Source organism: Cololabis saira, chromosome 13, assembly GCF_033807715.1.
Source record: "Cololabis saira isolate AMF1-May2022 chromosome 13, fColSai1.1, whole genome shotgun sequence".
NCBI lineage: Eukaryota > Metazoa > Chordata > Actinopteri > Beloniformes > Belonidae > Cololabis > Cololabis saira.
In genome coordinates, this window is record NC_084599.1 from 20,931,154 (window position 1) to 20,948,484 (window position 17,331).

Here is a 17,331-nt window from a genome sequence, read left to right on the forward strand (position 1 = left end):
CCACCCTGCAATAAAAGAGTTACTTAATAATGCGTGTGCGTGTTAGTTCCCCCATGACTTCAGTGCCCAGACCCTGGGTGGGGTTGGCGAAAGGGCCTTTCTGTGTGGAGTTTGCATGTTCTCCCCGTGTCCCTCCCCGTGTAGCTAATGTGAGCTACCCTCACAAAAACATGCAGCAGTCCTGGGCTATACTGCCCCCTCTGGCCAACCGGGGCACCAGATGGGGTGGGGAGGATCTGGCCGGAATAACGTGATCCTTCCACACGCTACGTCCGGCCGGAGAAACCCCACCCTGTCTGGTGAAAAGATGCGGCCTGCTCACTCCTCAGGTTAAGGAGGAGACCTGAGCTCAGTGCAGGGGTTGGTAGAGGATGGCAATGCCCAGGACTGTCACTTAGGTAGGAGCACTGGGTGATGAAAATGGGAAAACAATCGGGGATAAAAATATTTAAAAAAAATAAATAAATAAAAAATAATGCTAATGGATTATGTCTTTACGACCATGGCTTTTCTTAAATTAAATCAAATATCTAAAGGAATAAAAAATAAAAGTAAGTCTCCTAAGGTTTTCTCCCGAGTGGGATGATGTCCTTATACAGTGGGGCAAAAAAGTATTTAGTCAGACACCAGTTGTGCAAGTTCTCCCACTTAAAAAGATAAAAGAGGCTTGTAATTTTCATCACAGGTATATCCCAACTACGAGAGACAAAATGAAAAAAAAAAAAAATTTAGAAAACCACATTGTCCGATTTTTAAAGAATGTATTCGCAAATTATAGTGGAAAATAAATATTTGGTCAATAACCAAAATTCATCTCAATACTTTGTTATATACCCTTTGTTGGCAATGACAGAGGTCAAACATTTTCTGTAAGTCTTCAGCTTTTCACACACTGTTACTGGTATTTTGGCCCATTCCTCCATGCAGATCTCCTCTAGAGCAGTGATGTTTTGGGGCTGTCGCTGGGCAACACGGACTTTTAACTCCCTCCAAAGATTTTCTATGGGGTTGAAATCCCCTTGGAGCCATGTGAAAAAAGGAGGATTCTTGTTGTTTTTAGTTCTTGTGACTGTTCACTGAACAAAAAGTCCACTGCTGTCTTTTTTCTACCCTGATATACAAACTGTAAGTAAAAAAATTGTGGGATATTCATTCATCTCACCTGGGCTAACACTTTACAACTAGTTGCCAGCTAATATAAGCAGTAGACCAAGTGTTATCTTCTGACTGCTGTAGAATTGTGTGTCCTTCTACCTGATTAATGTGTTAAAGACACACTATGTAGGCCTTGGGGTTCAGTCAAAGTGCTTGTGGCTTATTTACCCTGCAACCTGATTTTGATCCCCCTTTCAGGCATGACTTTCAGCATTGCCAGACTGTTCAGATCACACAATTCAATCTCTTGTAAATAGGAGTCCACACAGCAGGGTTTGTCTATAATACAGAGAACGGGTGATTAAAAGATAATTTGTAATAGAAAAAGTATTGACCTACTTGAAATATGGTTGTATTTCATTAAACATCTACAGCGTTCCCTCCAAAGATTTTCTATGGGGTTGAGATCTGGAGACTGGCTCGGCCACTCCAGGACCTTGAAATGTTTCTTACGAAACCACTCCTTCGTTGCCCGGGTGATGTGTTTGGGATCATTGTCATGCTGAAAGACCCAGCCACATTTCATCTTCAATGCTCTTGCTGATGGAAGGAGGTTTTCACTCAAAATGTCACGATACATGGCCCCATTCATTCTTTCCCTTACACGGATCAGTCATCCTGGTCCCTTTACAGAAAAAACTTCCCCATGTTTCCAACCCCATGCTTCACATAGTTATGGTGTTCTTTGGATGCAACTCAGCTTTCTTTCTGACCATATAACATTCTCCCAATCTTCTTCTGTATCATCCAAATGCTCTCTAGCAAACTTCAGACGGGCCTGGACATGTACTGGCTTAAGCAGGGGGACACGTCTGGCACTGCAGGATCTGAGTCCTTGGCAGCGTAGTGTGTTACTGATGGTACCTTTGTTACTTTTGTCCCAGCTCTCTGCAGGTCATTCACTAGGTCCCCCGTGTGGTTCTGGGATTTGAACTCAGCGTTCTTGTGATCATTTTTACCCCACGGAGTGAGATCTTGCGTGGAGCCTCAGATAGAGGGAGATTATCAGTGGTCTTGTATGTCTTCAATTTTTGAATAATTGCTCCCACAGTTGATTTCTTCACACCAAGCTGCTTACCTATTGCAGATTCAGTCTTCCCAGTCTGGTGCAGGTCTACAATTTTGTTTCTCACGTCCTGTGACAGCTCTTTGGTCTTGGCCATAGTGGAGTTTGGAGTGAGACTGTTTGAGGTTGTGGACAGGTGTCTTTTATACTGATAACCAGTTAAAACAGGTGCCATTAATACAGGTATCGAGTTGAGGACAGAGGAGCCTCTTAAAGACGAAGTTACAGGTCTGTGAAAGCCAGAAATCTTGCTTGTTTGTAGGTGACCAAATACATATTGTACAGAGGAATTTACCAATTAATTCAGTAAAAATTCTACAATGTGATTTCCTGGATTCTTTCCCCCCATTTTGTCTCTCATAGTTGAAGTGAACCTATGATGAAAATTACAGGCCTCTCTCATCTTTTTAAGTGGGAGAACTTGCACAATTGGTGACTGACTAAATGTCTCACCATGCTCAACATATGGTTGAGATATAGTTATACATCACATCCCTCTCTCGGGATGATCTTCTGAGTGAAAAAATAGGCTTTAAAACCACAGCAGCAAGTTGGAAGCACAACTAGGACCATGGTTAGAAGCTGTGAAGTGTTTTGCTTATCATAAGATATAAAATAAATTTGTTTGCAATTTCTACTTTTACATCACCAATACTTCATTAATCCTGAGAAAAATTAGTGAGCGATCCATCAGAGCCCTAATGATGAGGTGAGAGCCTGGAAACCAAACTAGAAGCATGTGTTACTATAATGACACTTATGTATTCATCATAGCATAAAGTACTGAACCACTATTGAACTACAATCCTGTTTATGTCACCACCATGTTCACTGATACAAAGAATTTGAGATATCATTGGAACAGAATACTGATAACATTTTGTGCCCGGGAGAGAATTTCCGTACTGTTTACTTTGAGTAGTAGACCTATGATCTTTTTCAGGATTCAGAATTCTGTGTCTTCCTTCAAAATCCTGCTCCTGTAGATCATACTTACACCGTATATTTTTAAATTAATTTTTAAACAAATACCAACACAGACGCTGATGTCTGAGAGACATTTTCTAAACAAATCAGCAGAATGAAAGCAGGCAGCTTGAAATACCGTACATGAACTAGTAAAGCATTACAAATCCTCGCCATTTTCCCAAACTGCACAATCTTGCCTCTAAAGAAAAATGAAATGTCTGCTCTGAGACTGTATTTATGGTGTCAGGATTTGCTTAGAAATAAATTACAAGATGAATCACTAGAGCTGGAGCCTTGCACACAAGCACCACTCTTCAATGCATAAATCTAGTAGCAGTAATGTTCACTTAAGACACACTGGTATTATGATGCTAGAGGCAGGCCCTGAGCCAATGAATAGTGATATTCCAAAGTACATTTATGCCAAAAAATAGCCAAGAGCTTATATACTATATATATATATAAACAGCCCATTTCTGCTAAAATCAAGCATCTCAATTTTCTTCTCCTCAACCTTTCCAAATCTCACAGCCACGCCCTGCATACTGTTGATAATCAAATCGTTTCATTGCTCAAAATTTCAAAACAGCTTGATGCTGCTAGCATTTGGTGACATTTTCAGAAGATCAGCTACTGACTGGGTCTCCTAAGTGTAGTGCATATCAAAGTCATCAACAATTAACTCACAAAACACTGAGGTTGTTTGTACTACTTCCTGGCATCTCTGACCAGCCCAACTGAGCCAATGTGTTCACTCTGTGATTAGATATGACTATATTCAACAGACCCGAATGTCAGGTAAGATTATCAGGCTGCATTTCATACAATGACAGTGACACTCTCATGGTAAAATCCCCTTGGAGCCATGTGAAAAAAGGAGGATTCTTGTTGTTTTTAGTTCTTGTGACTGTTCACTGAACAAAAAGTCCACTGCTGTCTTTTTTCTGCCCTGATACACAAACTGTAAGTAAAAAAATTGTGGGATATTCATTCATCTCACCTGGGCTAACACTTGACAACTAGTTGCCAGCTAATATAAGCAATAGACCAAGTGTTATCTTCTGACTGCTGTAGAATTGTGTGTCCTTCTACCTGATTAATGTGTTAAAGACACACTATGTAGGCCTTGGGGTTCAGTCAAAGTGCTTGTGGCTTATTTACCCTGCAACCTGAGTTTGATCCCCCTTTCAGGCATGACTTTCAGCATTGCCAGACTGTTCAGATCACACAATTCAATCTCTTGTAAATAGGAGTCCACACAGCAGGGTTTGTCTATAATACAGAGAGCGGGGTGATTAAAAGATAATTTGTAATAGAAAAAGTATTGACCTACTTGAAATATGGTTGTATTTCATTAAACATCTACAGTGTCTTCCCTTTACTCTCTGGGTTTCTTTTAATAACTTTCATGTAAGCCCATTATTTGCTTTCTCACTATCTTTAGCTCAAAACGGGATTCCCTCAACGGCACAAGGTATATCACATATTAGCTATCTTTTGAGGACGTATATATAGACGTTGGTCAGCATGTTTGACATATCTTTAAGTTATGCACACTTAATGGTCAAGTGCCATATTACAATAAATTACAGTTGATAGATAGATGTACTTTATTAATCCCGAAGCTTACAGTTGTAAGTCGCTTTTATCAAGAGCGACCTACAACAACAGAGAAATACAATCAAGCCAAAGTAACACAGTAGATCCCATAGTAGGGGCAGATAAGACAGTATTCAAATAAGTGCAGCTAAGTGACACTAAGAGCCCAGATATACTTGCTGTAGGTGCCTGCGTTTGCGTCCGTTCGCGTGCACCATCAACTGCAACGTCGCTCGCGTAGTACGCGAGAGAGCGTCGTACTCGCGTAGTACGCGAGAGACCGTCGTACCGGCGGTAACCGATTAGGGGCTATAACTAGAGCAACAGTTGGAAAAATTATTAAATATTTAGTAGTAGCGGCAGTAGCAGCAGTGGTAGCAGTAGCAGATTAGAACAACGAACAAGTTAACATGACAACATTGGATGAAGAGGAGATTATAACTAGTGATGCACCGAAATGAAAATTTGTGGCCGAAACCGAAACCGAAAATAATAATAAACACTTGGCCGAATACCGAACAATACCGAACATGGTTCTTCGCAGTTTTTCATTTATTTTGCCAATTTTTTCACCATTGCATAAATCAAATAAATTTGATTTAGGCATGCTTTTAAAAGAAAAATATCTTTTACAAAATTACAAGGTAGAAAACATTTGTTGAACATAAAAAACTGAACATTTTTTAATTTCCCAGCATTTCTTAAATATTCCAGCAGACATTATACCAGCAAAGAACAATAACTTAAAATAAATAAATTAGCAAAATACATTTTTTGGCCATCTTTGAGCTTACGTTAGGCTTAACTGACTGAACATTGTAACATAGGCCTTAAAACAATAAAAATGCATTAAAGCGCTCAGGGTTTTTTATCATTTCAAATGATAAATCAAACTTGTAGCTGAAAGACTTTGCAGATGTGCCCCCTCTAGATATTTGAGCAGAACATTCATTTCAAACAGCCATTCTTGTATTATTCTTTGCCACTCTAAAATACTTCCACACTGCTGACATGTTTGCACCGCACCACTTCACTCCACGCTCTTTTATCTGTTTGATTTCGTCATCTAAATGCACCTGTAATAGATTGATTTATGTTGTTTTGGTTCCACCTGCTGGTGAATGTTAGGTAAAATTCTTATGTGGTTAGTTTTTTGTTGGCCAACACTTTATGTGGTGCGCAACCATTACGGGAGTGTTATGTGGTTAGTTTTTGGTTGGCCAACGATTTATGTGGTGCGCAACAGTTACGGAGCGGCCAGTCTATTTATATTACAACGCCGTTATTAATTGTTCGGTTTTTTTCCCACTTATTCCACCGAACACCGAAAGTGTTTTTTTGCCATTTTCGGACGAACAATTTCGGTTACCGAACAATCGGTGCATCACTAATTATAACATTGCTTTGGTTGCGATCTCAGCAAAGGAAACGGCGCCAGCGCCATCGGAGATGGTATGTTAGACCATTGAATCCGCTGGTGTCCGACCGGGACCAGCGCCACTCGCGGGCAGAGCGATAACTGCAGGTTCAGTGTCTTTTTGAGAACATGCACGTCAACGCGTCAAATGAACGCAGGACACGCGTGGCGGCCATGATGCATATGCGTACACATTCTGAACTGCAAGTAAATCTGGGCTCTAAGATGACATTCAAGTGCAGCTCAGGAAGCTAAATGGGAGCACAGTTCACAACAGAAGGTGTTCTTGGAAGAGGACAGTTTTCTATACGTAGCACATGACTCTGCTCTTGTGGCCAGTGGTAACTTGTTCCAGCATTGAGAAACGACATGGAGGAACAGTCTTAGTCTGAGATCGCCTTGGGGAGAAGAGGGCAAGGCCATTCTGTGTTACTGTGACGAGCACAGTACTCGTGAAGGGGTGTAAGCCTTTAGTTTCAAACTCATATAGATACTGTAGGTGCAGACCCCGAGATTACCTTGTAGTGACAGAGCCTACAAATAACCAGCAATTGGTAACCAATGTGCCCCATCACCAGGCTGCAAGCATAGACTAAATATTTAATACAGAGCAGGACTCTCAACATGATTGACATGTAAGTAGAACACTCCTTCAGCCAGCGTGACTCTTCATTTAAATGTACAAGGTAGTCTGACTGCTACAATGATTTATATCACCTTAAGTGGGAAAAAAGAGCATTTTACAGCTTGACACTTGTCAGCAAATATTTCTATTATCTCCATTAGGTCTATCATCAACTCAGCAGATCTTTGTTTGATTAGGAGTCAAAGCATTTGTTTGTTTGTTTATTTTGTCTGTTTTATAATATAATTTAAATGATTTAGTTGATATTTTTTTAAGTTGAATTCCTACATGGGGTAGCTTTAAGCCCTTTCTCCTCCAATATGCTGGTAACTTTGTCAGGTTTTTGTTGCAGATGAGATACGCAGTTTATGGGACTAAAGTTGTTTTTTTTGTGTTTGTTTGTTTTTTGAAAGTTTCCTTCTACTTTGTCTTAAGAAAACATGAATAATAGCTGAAGCCCATTCCAGAATGAAGGAAAGAGGTTGCTTCCACAGCTTATTGTATTGACAACAGTAACAGTATGATCACGTAGCATAAGGCGCACCGGGTTATAAGGTGCATGATAAAACATATATAAAGCGAAACAAAATAGTCTGGTAAGTCGAACTTTAATCAACTCATTCACAATAACTCAGAATATTGTTCAGTTGTAGCAAATACAGAAAAATACACTCACATTTATATCATTCATCTTCTACAAATCCACAAATAAACAGTGGCAGAGGTAAGCGTAGTACATACTGTTCTCTGATTGGTTCATCGTTGCCAGCGATAGCGGACACCTGAAGTTAGTTTGAGGCTGGAACAACATTCTATTCCAACAGTTGATTAGAATTGGATTATGATATAGATTTGAAAATTGCTTTACCCTAAAAACCTAACGTTATATTATAGTAAGGTAACATTGACTTGAGGTTGGAAGAGGGTTGCTTTCCAGCACTACATAGTTTGTTATCTAATGTTGTCTGATGTTGCAACCCATATTCAACCAAGGACCGACTTTAATACAACGTCCCCGTGTCAGCTGAATGGTCCCACAATCAATCAAGCGGAGCGGCTTCTCACTTACCAAAGTCGCACTAAAACATTTTGGCAGATTTTTGCAATGTTCCAACACAAAATTGGTCCGAGGTCAGTAAGCACAAGAATTCATACATAAGGCCCCCCCCGACGATTTTTGAGGAAATGTAAAGATTTTAAGTGCGCCTTATAGTTTGGAAAATACGGTACTTCAAGTGATACAGGATTGTTTGAACTGTCATTCTGTACATGATCTGTAAGATTCCTCTGAAAAGCTGAATGTACCAGTTGTCCACAATTTAAGAATTCCCACCTTGTTTTAATATATATGTATAGTTGAGATATACCTGTGATGAAAATGACAGGCCTCTCTTATGTTTTTAAGTGGGAGAAGTTACACAACTGGTGTCTGACTAAATACTTTTTTGCCCCACTGTACACCTGTATAATCCATACAGATGCTTTAGAGACACTACATGTAAGTTTTTAAGTTTGGCAGAGACACTAATGAAATATTACCTTCAGGGTCAAGCCAATTTAAGGCACACTCAACCCAAATCACAGGTAAAGGCGAGAAAAGAGAAATAAAAATGAAAATCTATAGCAGGAGAAATTCAAACCTAGACTATGACACCAAGAAAAAAAACAGCAATAATAAAGAGTAATCTCTTATGGATACAAATGGCCAATAAATAGCATAAATCAGCAGCAATGGTCTCACCCACAGTCAAAAGACAGCTCAGATTTATCTCTATATTCTGCTCCTCATTTAAAAAAGCGAGAGAGGACAGAAAACTGCTAAAAGAGAAAACTGGAGAGGCTTTTTAGTGATCTGAGCAGTGAAACATATCTGCTGCCAAGGACAGAGAAGAGAGACAGAGAAACTGGGAGTGCTTCTCAATACATCAGATGTCAAGTGTGCTCCCTCTCATTCACACAAGTGGATCTTCCTTTAGAAAGCCCATAAGAGACATGCAAACAATATGAAAGTCAAAAATCAAACCATCAATAGACCATGACCATGCCATCCACAAGTCTAGGTATTATAATCATGTGGGGAGATGTAGAAATGTAGAGAATACACTCATGCTAATTAAAAAAAATGCATTAACCAAAAATGTTTTTCCTTGGACTTCTCTTACTGGATGGTTAAATCAAAAACAGAGGCGAGGCGAAGCAAAGAGCTCCATACTGCAGCAAACTCGGGCCTCTCCAAGCCACTTATCAGGCTTGATTGTGAAAACGTTTCCCTCTTCTTTAATCAATGGAAACTCAACTATCCTGATTCATGGGGCACTCTGAAGTACATAAATATCTTCTGACAAGCTTGACTGCATTCTCCTAGACTAGCCTCAGACCACCACGTGCTCAAATTATTCTTTTTTTTCTGCTCTACCCTTGTCCTTTCTCTCTTACAAACCATCTCTCCCCTGCTCTTGGTTTCTAGCTACATATTTCCTCTGTGTATTTTGCTTCAGCTGTGGCTCTAATCATTCATATTTTGAAGGGTACTTGCAACTGCAACATTGCATTCTTTCAGAGGAACCAAGGATACATTAAACATTGTCCAGTGTTGAAAAAGAGAAAAATAAACTTGAGGGGACAAAGCAAAAATGTTAAAACAATAAGATCCTCAGTGAACAGTAAGAAAAGGTTTTATATCTCTCCTTTTCCCAAGCTTCATAAGATGTCAGTTAGTGAAAACTGTTACAGCATCAGTTCACATAAAATCAGTACATCTTTCATCCTGTGCTTTTTTTCCCCCAGGGAATATTCGGTAGAACAAGTTATGAATTGCTACACAAATAGATTAATTGGTCAGTGAAACTAAAATATGATTAAGGCTCCAAATCTTAGTGAGCAGTGATTACTTTCGTCCTGACTATCATAAGCAACAGGAGGTTCAAATCTTTTCTCTGCTCTGCACTGCAGTGAGTGACTGTAAAGCCAGATGAATCTATGAATTATACTTATCAATAGATCCAATTAAACACTCATCACCACTGGGGACTTTCTTTGACTATGCAAGTCATTGTCAGTACAGAGTGTCTGACCAATCAATAAGTCCTTAATTACGTCTGGTGTCAGTTCCAGGGTGTGATAAAACAATATCCCTATACTTTCAGTGTCATCCTTTGTGGAGGTGGAAGGTATTTTGATCAACACCACTGTGTGGAAATTATTTTGGGACTTAGCTAAAAGTGGCAACAGTTGCAACATGGCGGGAAAAAAAGTGAAACGGTAAGAATGTTAACTGGATTTCACTAAAATGCTTACTTTATCAGGCATATATTTCTTGACACAAACTTAATATTTAAAGAATACCATAAAGGATCCTAAAAAGCAAAACTCCATCTACACATTAGTGTTATGGCCCTTTCGCACTAGTACCGCCTCAGCTCGCTTCTACCCGCCACGGCCCCGTCTTGTGCTTTTGCACTAGGGGCTGAGGCGGGTAGAGCCGCTCCAAGCAGATACTTTTTCTGTAACTATTCTGGCGAGGTTCTAACCGGACTGAGCCGGGACTATTTCCGACGTCATCACATTACAGGCAGCTGATTGGTCGGGGGCGGGGCCGTCACCACCCTCCACGCCTCTGATTGGTCGGGGGGCCGGCAGACGTTTGAATCAGGAATCGGGAATCAGGGCGAGGGCGACTGGCGGCTCGCGGCGATTTTATTATAAAGCGCAAACGTTTGTTTGGTTATCCAACTCTGAGGTGCAGATGTTCATAAACCTGACGAGAGAATTAAAAAAGGGATGTAGACGGGTTGTTTTTTTCTCAGCCGCGGCTCCAGCTGATTTCTCATCAGCGCCGACACGAACAAAGGTGTTGCGCAATCGAGTACGTCACAGCCGCTTCACCCCAACCCCCCCACTTCTCACCTGGCTGTGGAAAAACAAACGGGGACAAAACGGGTGGAGCCGCGCCGCGCCGCGCCACGCCGAGCCGGGCTAAGGCGGTACTAGTGCGAAAGGGCCATTAATGTAGACATTGAGAAAACCGTGATAATATTGAAGATCTGCACCAAACACTGCAAAGCCAAAATCACTGTGAACTGTTTGTAAGTACAATGTTGAAAAGGGCTTTTACTGCTTACAGTGACTCTGTTGTGAAGGACCTGTTGGCTGAGAGATCTACTATATGTAAATCTGCAGGCCATTACTGACTTGATCAGCACAGAGCTGGCAACAAAGTGAATTAAGCCTCATCTAAATGTAAATGAGGTTTTATACCTTTGGCAAACAGCTTATATAACCAGTGTCTGTTTTAATAAACCAATTAGATTTTATTCTGTACTATACAAACACAACAAAATAAAACCTCTGCTTTATGAAAATATATGTGAAAAGCAAATAGCTATAAGAGTCAGGCACAAAACCCAAAGTTATAAGTCTGTATAAATTTCTAATGAAAATGTCAGCTTGAAGTACCTTGTTTCAAAAATTCAATCTGGGAGGAGTAAAACAGGCATTGGCTGTCATGAAAGACCATTTCAGTAGCTGTGAGAAATGTACATGTGTTGCAGGAGCTTTCCTCCAATTCCCTCCCTGTCTTGCGTATCTCATAAATATCTGAAAAACAGAGCCCCATGTTACAAGCCTTAACAACAGGCCTTAAAACCATAACTAAAACACAATATACTATTATCCTACTTGGATTAATCTACTTTTTGAATTGATACATTTTCTGACTTTGACCTATGATGTAACTTCAAACTGACATTTTACAATTCAAAGGTGGCTATTTTCTCCAGTAAAGAACGTTTGTTCCTATCCTACAACACCTAAACATGCTGACGTCATATTTTTTCAATCAAGGCTTATCAAATATTATGTACCTCACCATAAATCTGTACATTATATTGGCAAAATTTGAACCCTTGAACCACAGCATTTTTGCAAGATAAAGTTTGTGGGTTAAGCGCAGAGATATGAAACAGTAAAAGGGAATTCATTGAACTTAACAGTGGCTAACAAACAGCTGTGCATGCTCATTTCTAACTTTAGTAATGCATGTATTGGAAAGAGATTGATATCAATTCCATAAATCATTCAGAAGATACATCCGGAATTGGGAATACTCGTATGTTAGCTGATCTCAGTGTGGGAACTCAGCACCCAATAATCACTGTCTGTACCCCTCTGGCCGTGTCATCTGGGAAAACAGCAAGTTTATAAATGGTGAAATAACCACATGGATATCTCAGCAGAATTCTCCAAATGTAACATATTTAGATCCTTACATCCTGCTAATATATATGAGCACTGACCTTCACATGCTTCTTGTGTGTGTGAAAAACTGTGGATTGGTTATTTGTCATTTGCTAAAATTTTGATTGATGCGTTTTCTTGATGTTAATGAAACGATAATAAGGCAACTACATCACTGTAGGCAAACGTATCTTATTTGTATGGTAACTATACCATGATCACGTTTGACGATTTTGTCCTTGAAAAGGAGAGATGTCACAAAGTAAACAGTTAGAGCTCATTTCAATCTAAAGATGCTAAATTGAGTTTATCTGGGGAAATTTGAAATCTGAACCATGCCAATGCCATTGAAACCTAATCTCCACGCAGATTGAGCCACAGAGAGACCTGCTGATTCCCTGATTTACTCTGCCCTCGTGTATGGATAAGGGGTCTAACCAACAAGCACTGTCAGTACCAAAAAACACCTTTTACTTTGACTGTAATGCCTTCTAGCTGTCAGAAAGCAAAACATGCTAACAAAAGTCTCAGGGGCATATGAGACTCATCTTATTGTACGCCTCCCTGCAGACAAGAAAACTGGTCAATAATCCATTCAACTATACCTAATACAGTTAATTTTCAATTTTTAGCTATGTTAACACCCCTGCAAACTCATTAAGCCAGCAGTTATCATGTGTGCATATATAGACTACTTCAATGAATGAAAATGTCATGAATGAAGAAAAAAGACTGATCTTGCAACAACAAAAAACAAATATGCAATATTGAATTAAGTATATAACATCATACACTGTTTTTATCTGTATACTGCGTATTAGCAGATCATTTGTAGCTGCAGAAACAACAATGAACTTTGTGCATTCCTTGGTATGCAAATACATAAATCCACATTAGAGTAGTTATATCTGTGAGCATGCACTGTACTGTGTCAGAAATGGAAAAATGCCTGCACAGAAAAAAGTAAAGGGCTTTGCAGCCCCTATTTGTGTTTAATCTTGGTTCTTAAAAACTAATTTAAACAAATGGTAGAACAGCGTTCATTCGTTGAGATGGTACATTCACAAAGCAACTGGATTAAGTCAGCAGTGGCTGGTAGTAGGGCCCGCTCTGATGTGAAACTCCCACAGTTTATATATGCTGTCGTGCCACACATCCATTTCTCAAGCAGTGAAAACAAATGCATAACTAACCATACTGAAAAGAGCACAACTTATCACAGAGGTGATTTAAACTGTTGAAGAACTTGAAGACATATATACTTAAAAGTTACTTATTTAAAAAGATTCAATTCAATTTTAATTATACAGCGTTTATTACAATACAAATTGTCTCTAGGCGCTTTCCAGAGACCCAATACATGACCCCCGAGCAATTATTACATAAAAACTGGCAGGTAAAAACTCCCCTCGTGGGAGAAAACCCTTAAGCCAAACAGTGGCAAGAAAGAAACTCTCCTTTAAGAGGGAAGAAATCTTGAGAGGGACCTAGCTCAAAAGGGGGGACCCTTTTGCCGATGGCCAGACGAATAAAGCAGGACAAGGTAGATAGGAAAGAGAGAAAAAGAACAGAGAGAGGATAGGCCCAGGTTTATTGTCAAAGGTAAAAAGGCAAAGGCTTAGTGTATATGTATGGTGGTAAATTGCAAGAAAGTAAGAGAATTATTAATCTTTTTTTCTGAAGTGAGAGCCCCACATACACACATCCCTTTAATCATATATTAATCATATATGTGTTCTTCTGTGTTTTTCAGAACATTTTAAAACAAGCCTGCATCAAGCTGGGTCCACCTAGACCCACATCACATACAGATTCCACCAACTGCTCCAAAGAACTCAACCTAGGGGATACACTGAGCGTCACGTCACACAGAGCTTCGGCCATTATGCTGTTTCTCAATTTTGTTACTCACCACTCTCAAAACAAGCATCAAAAACGAGATGTCCTTTCCGTGGCGTTCCTGAGTATCCTGGTGGGTTCACCATCAGCTTCCCAACATTCCCCACCAAAGCATCCTCTCCTACTGTTTCACTACCTAAAGAACAAGTGAAAAATTTGAAATTACAATACATTTTACTTTCAAGTGTCAAAAAAAAAATCATACAGTACACAGAACCTTTTGGTATATAAAAACTCATACGGTTGGTGTTTACAGCTCTAGATTAATACATTATTTTTTAATATTTCTTATAAAAAAAAAATTTTCATCAAACTTGAAAAAAACTTTCCTTTATGTTAGCAAATATATCAAGCGTTTTGTGATCATTCAACAAGGTTTCAAATTCTTTATCATAATTTAAACAATTGGCGAACTTGCTTTCAATAAAGAAAAGTGTCTTTACAAACCTTTCAAGTTTTCTTCACTCTTATATTCCAAGCTACCCTTAAAATAGATCCAATTATATTTTTTTTCTCATCAACCAGCACAAAATTCTCCATAATGACAAAGTTAAAGTAAGCTTTTTTAAGTTTTAATTAAATGAAAATAAAATACTAAAATAATACATTTATTCAGACCCTACTTTTATCAGATGTCCTTGCCATGATTATCAAGTTGTACATGTGAAGTCTCACAGGTGAGGGTTTTGCTCAGTGTGAAAACTATGCTGAGAGGCTGACAAAATGTTTCACACAGGCAGAACAACGTATGAAGCCACAGATCTGAGGAGGCATGAATGTAAATTACTACAGCATCCCAAGTGTTTAAAAGTGCTATCTTGTTATGTTTGTTTATGATGTTTTCTGTAATGTTTGTTACCATCAACAGGCTCCCTAGATCTCACTGTCCAGCCAAGCTGTGGTGTGCACTGATGATCAACATCCAACCTGCTGGTGCTACAATATTTCAGCAATTATGAATATGAAAAACATTTAAAGGAAACATGTGCCAAGCGTAGGATATTTTCCAAGAAGATTTGAATTGTTCCCAAATGTATTCTAACAAAGTACCAAAAACATAGTCTGTGCTCTTAAATACTCCATCCATCCATCCATCCATTTTCTATACCGGCTTTATCCTTTGCAGGGTCACGGGGGTCTGCTGGAGCCTATCCCAGCTCATCACATGCGAGAGGCAGGGGTCCACCTGGACAGGTCGCCAGTCTATCGCAGGGCCACATATATACAAACAACCAGACACACTCACACTCACACCTACGGGCAATTTAGAATCGCCAATTAACCTACTACGCATGTTTTTGGACTGTGGGAGGAAGCCGGAGTACACGGAGGGAACCCACACAAGCACGGGGAGAACATGCAAACTCCACACAGAAAGACTCCTGCCGGGCCACAAAGTAGTATATAATATGTAGAGTGAAAAGGGTAAAAAAGATGAACAAAGTACTTGATATCATAAGCCTAAAAAACTGTTAAGAACATAAAGGGGTCTGCAAAAAAATTATCTGTGATATTCAAATGATTATGTAGCTTAATTTTGGCATTTCTTATTTCCAAAACAACTTAACAGGCTGTATGGTTCAATCTTAAAACTAATATGACTTGTAAAACGGATGCCTTTAAATGCACCCATACTTTTTTCTGTAGTAGCCTTGCTCTCAGAACAATAAATACTTGAAAACAATGAATCAATGAAAAAGGACCATCACCTATTTCTGAGGATATGATTGATAATTACTTTTCACCACCTATGACTAACTTTCTCCCGTTAGGAGAATAAAAAAATGATCGATTGGCTGAATGTTTTAATCTGCATGACTGGCGGTGACAGCCACTAAAGGCTGATTTATGGTTCCACGTTACACCAACGCAGACCCTACGCAGGAGGCTACGGCGTAGGCTCTGCGTGGATTTAACGCAGAACCATAAATCAGGCTTAAAGCAGGTACAGTGAGCGCTCTCGCGTCACCTCAGTGACGGGGAAACATAAAACACCTGAGTGGGACAAAGTTGATAAGACTGAACTCCGACTCAAAAAAGAGATGGTATTTTCACCCGAGCGGTAAAGCCTACTTTATTTGACAAATGCTAGCGTCTGACTCTGACTTTGAAGTATTAGTGTAGGAAAAAAACACCACTTTTCCACGTCTATTTTGAAAAAAGCGACGTCAGCTCATTTACTAGGATGTAGCAGCACGGCTAGCTAGCACGCACAGTAGCAGGCTCGTTGATTCGGTGAGGGATCTCTCCTCATCATGCAAGCACTTATATCAAGTCTTTCCGTGCAAGGCTCATACTTCAAGACACGGTTGCCTTAACGTCGGTAGCGGCGAAGCCCGTCAGCAACAATGACTGGTGTTTACATCATTGTAGCTGCTAGCTGAGGGTGTAACGCCGTCAGTACAAAGACACGCTTCGAGCTAAAAACATGCGCACATGTGATTTGCCGTGCAGCAGAATGCGGTTCCCTTTCCCTTTCTGCGTGTCTAGAAATGAGGGAGAACCAGCTGAAAAGGCATGTGTACACACCGAGCTCGATGTCTCTGACAGTGTTCTCCTCCATCTTCCTCTCTCCGTCTCACAGCAACGGACGCTGCTCGCGGGTTGCCATGGCAACGCAGCGGGAGGCTGAGGGAGAGTCAGGCGCATCATCATCTACAGCAGCAGCAGTCCGCTGTGAGTGTGTAAGCCATCGGTTTAACATTGGCAGTAACTAAAACCTGGTTTATATTTATCATTTATTAGTGGGATTTTATTTTTGTGCACTAATATCATAAAGTGTGAATAAAACATCTGCATTTTATAAACTATGATCAATTGAAAAATGAACACAGAAATGGAAACTCCAAGACTTAGGTCGTCAGACACAAGGCAAGGCAAGTTTATTTATATAGCACAATTCAACACAAGGTAATTCAAACTGCTTTACATCGACATTAAAAGCGGCAAGACATAATTAGACAGTAAATAACAATTAAAATGAAATAAAATTATGAGAAAAGAAGGTAAAATAATAAAAAGCACAAGTTGCTGATTTAAGAGTACGCTTAAATAACAAATAAATGAAATAAAATGATAAGAAAAGAGGTAAAATAATAAAAAGCATAAGTTGTTAAAAAGTAAGGGCAGTAGAGTACAGCAGGTAAGTATTTAATTTAGGAGTACGCTTCAGTAAACAGTAATGTTTTTAGCCCTGATTTAAAGGAGCTGACAGTTTGAGCAGACCTCAGGTCAGGAAGTTTGTTCCACCGTAGAGGAGCAGAATAAAGAACGCTGCCTCACTTTGCTTGGTTCTGGTTCTTGGGACACACAACAAACCAGATCCAGATGAACCTCAGGGGTCTGGGAGCTTCATAGGAACTAACA

General features: G+C 39.7%; 1 protein-coding gene across 1 annotated transcript in view; it reads right to left on the reverse strand.

Annotated features, from left to right (window-relative positions):
• Positions 1–16,534, reverse strand: part of agbl4 (AGBL carboxypeptidase 4) — a 361,271-nt gene extending 344,737 nt beyond the window's left edge. The window contains exons 1-2 of the mRNA XM_061738212.1: positions 16,495–16,534; positions 13,979–14,101 (exon numbers count right to left, since the gene is read on the reverse strand). Coding sequence (XP_061594196.1) covers positions 13,979–14,101; positions 16,495–16,528 — 157 coding nt within the window. The 5' untranslated portion in view covers positions 16,529–16,534. The remainder of the gene's footprint in view (positions 1–13,978; positions 14,102–16,494) is intronic.
• Between the last annotated feature and the right edge of the window lie 797 nt (positions 16,535–17,331).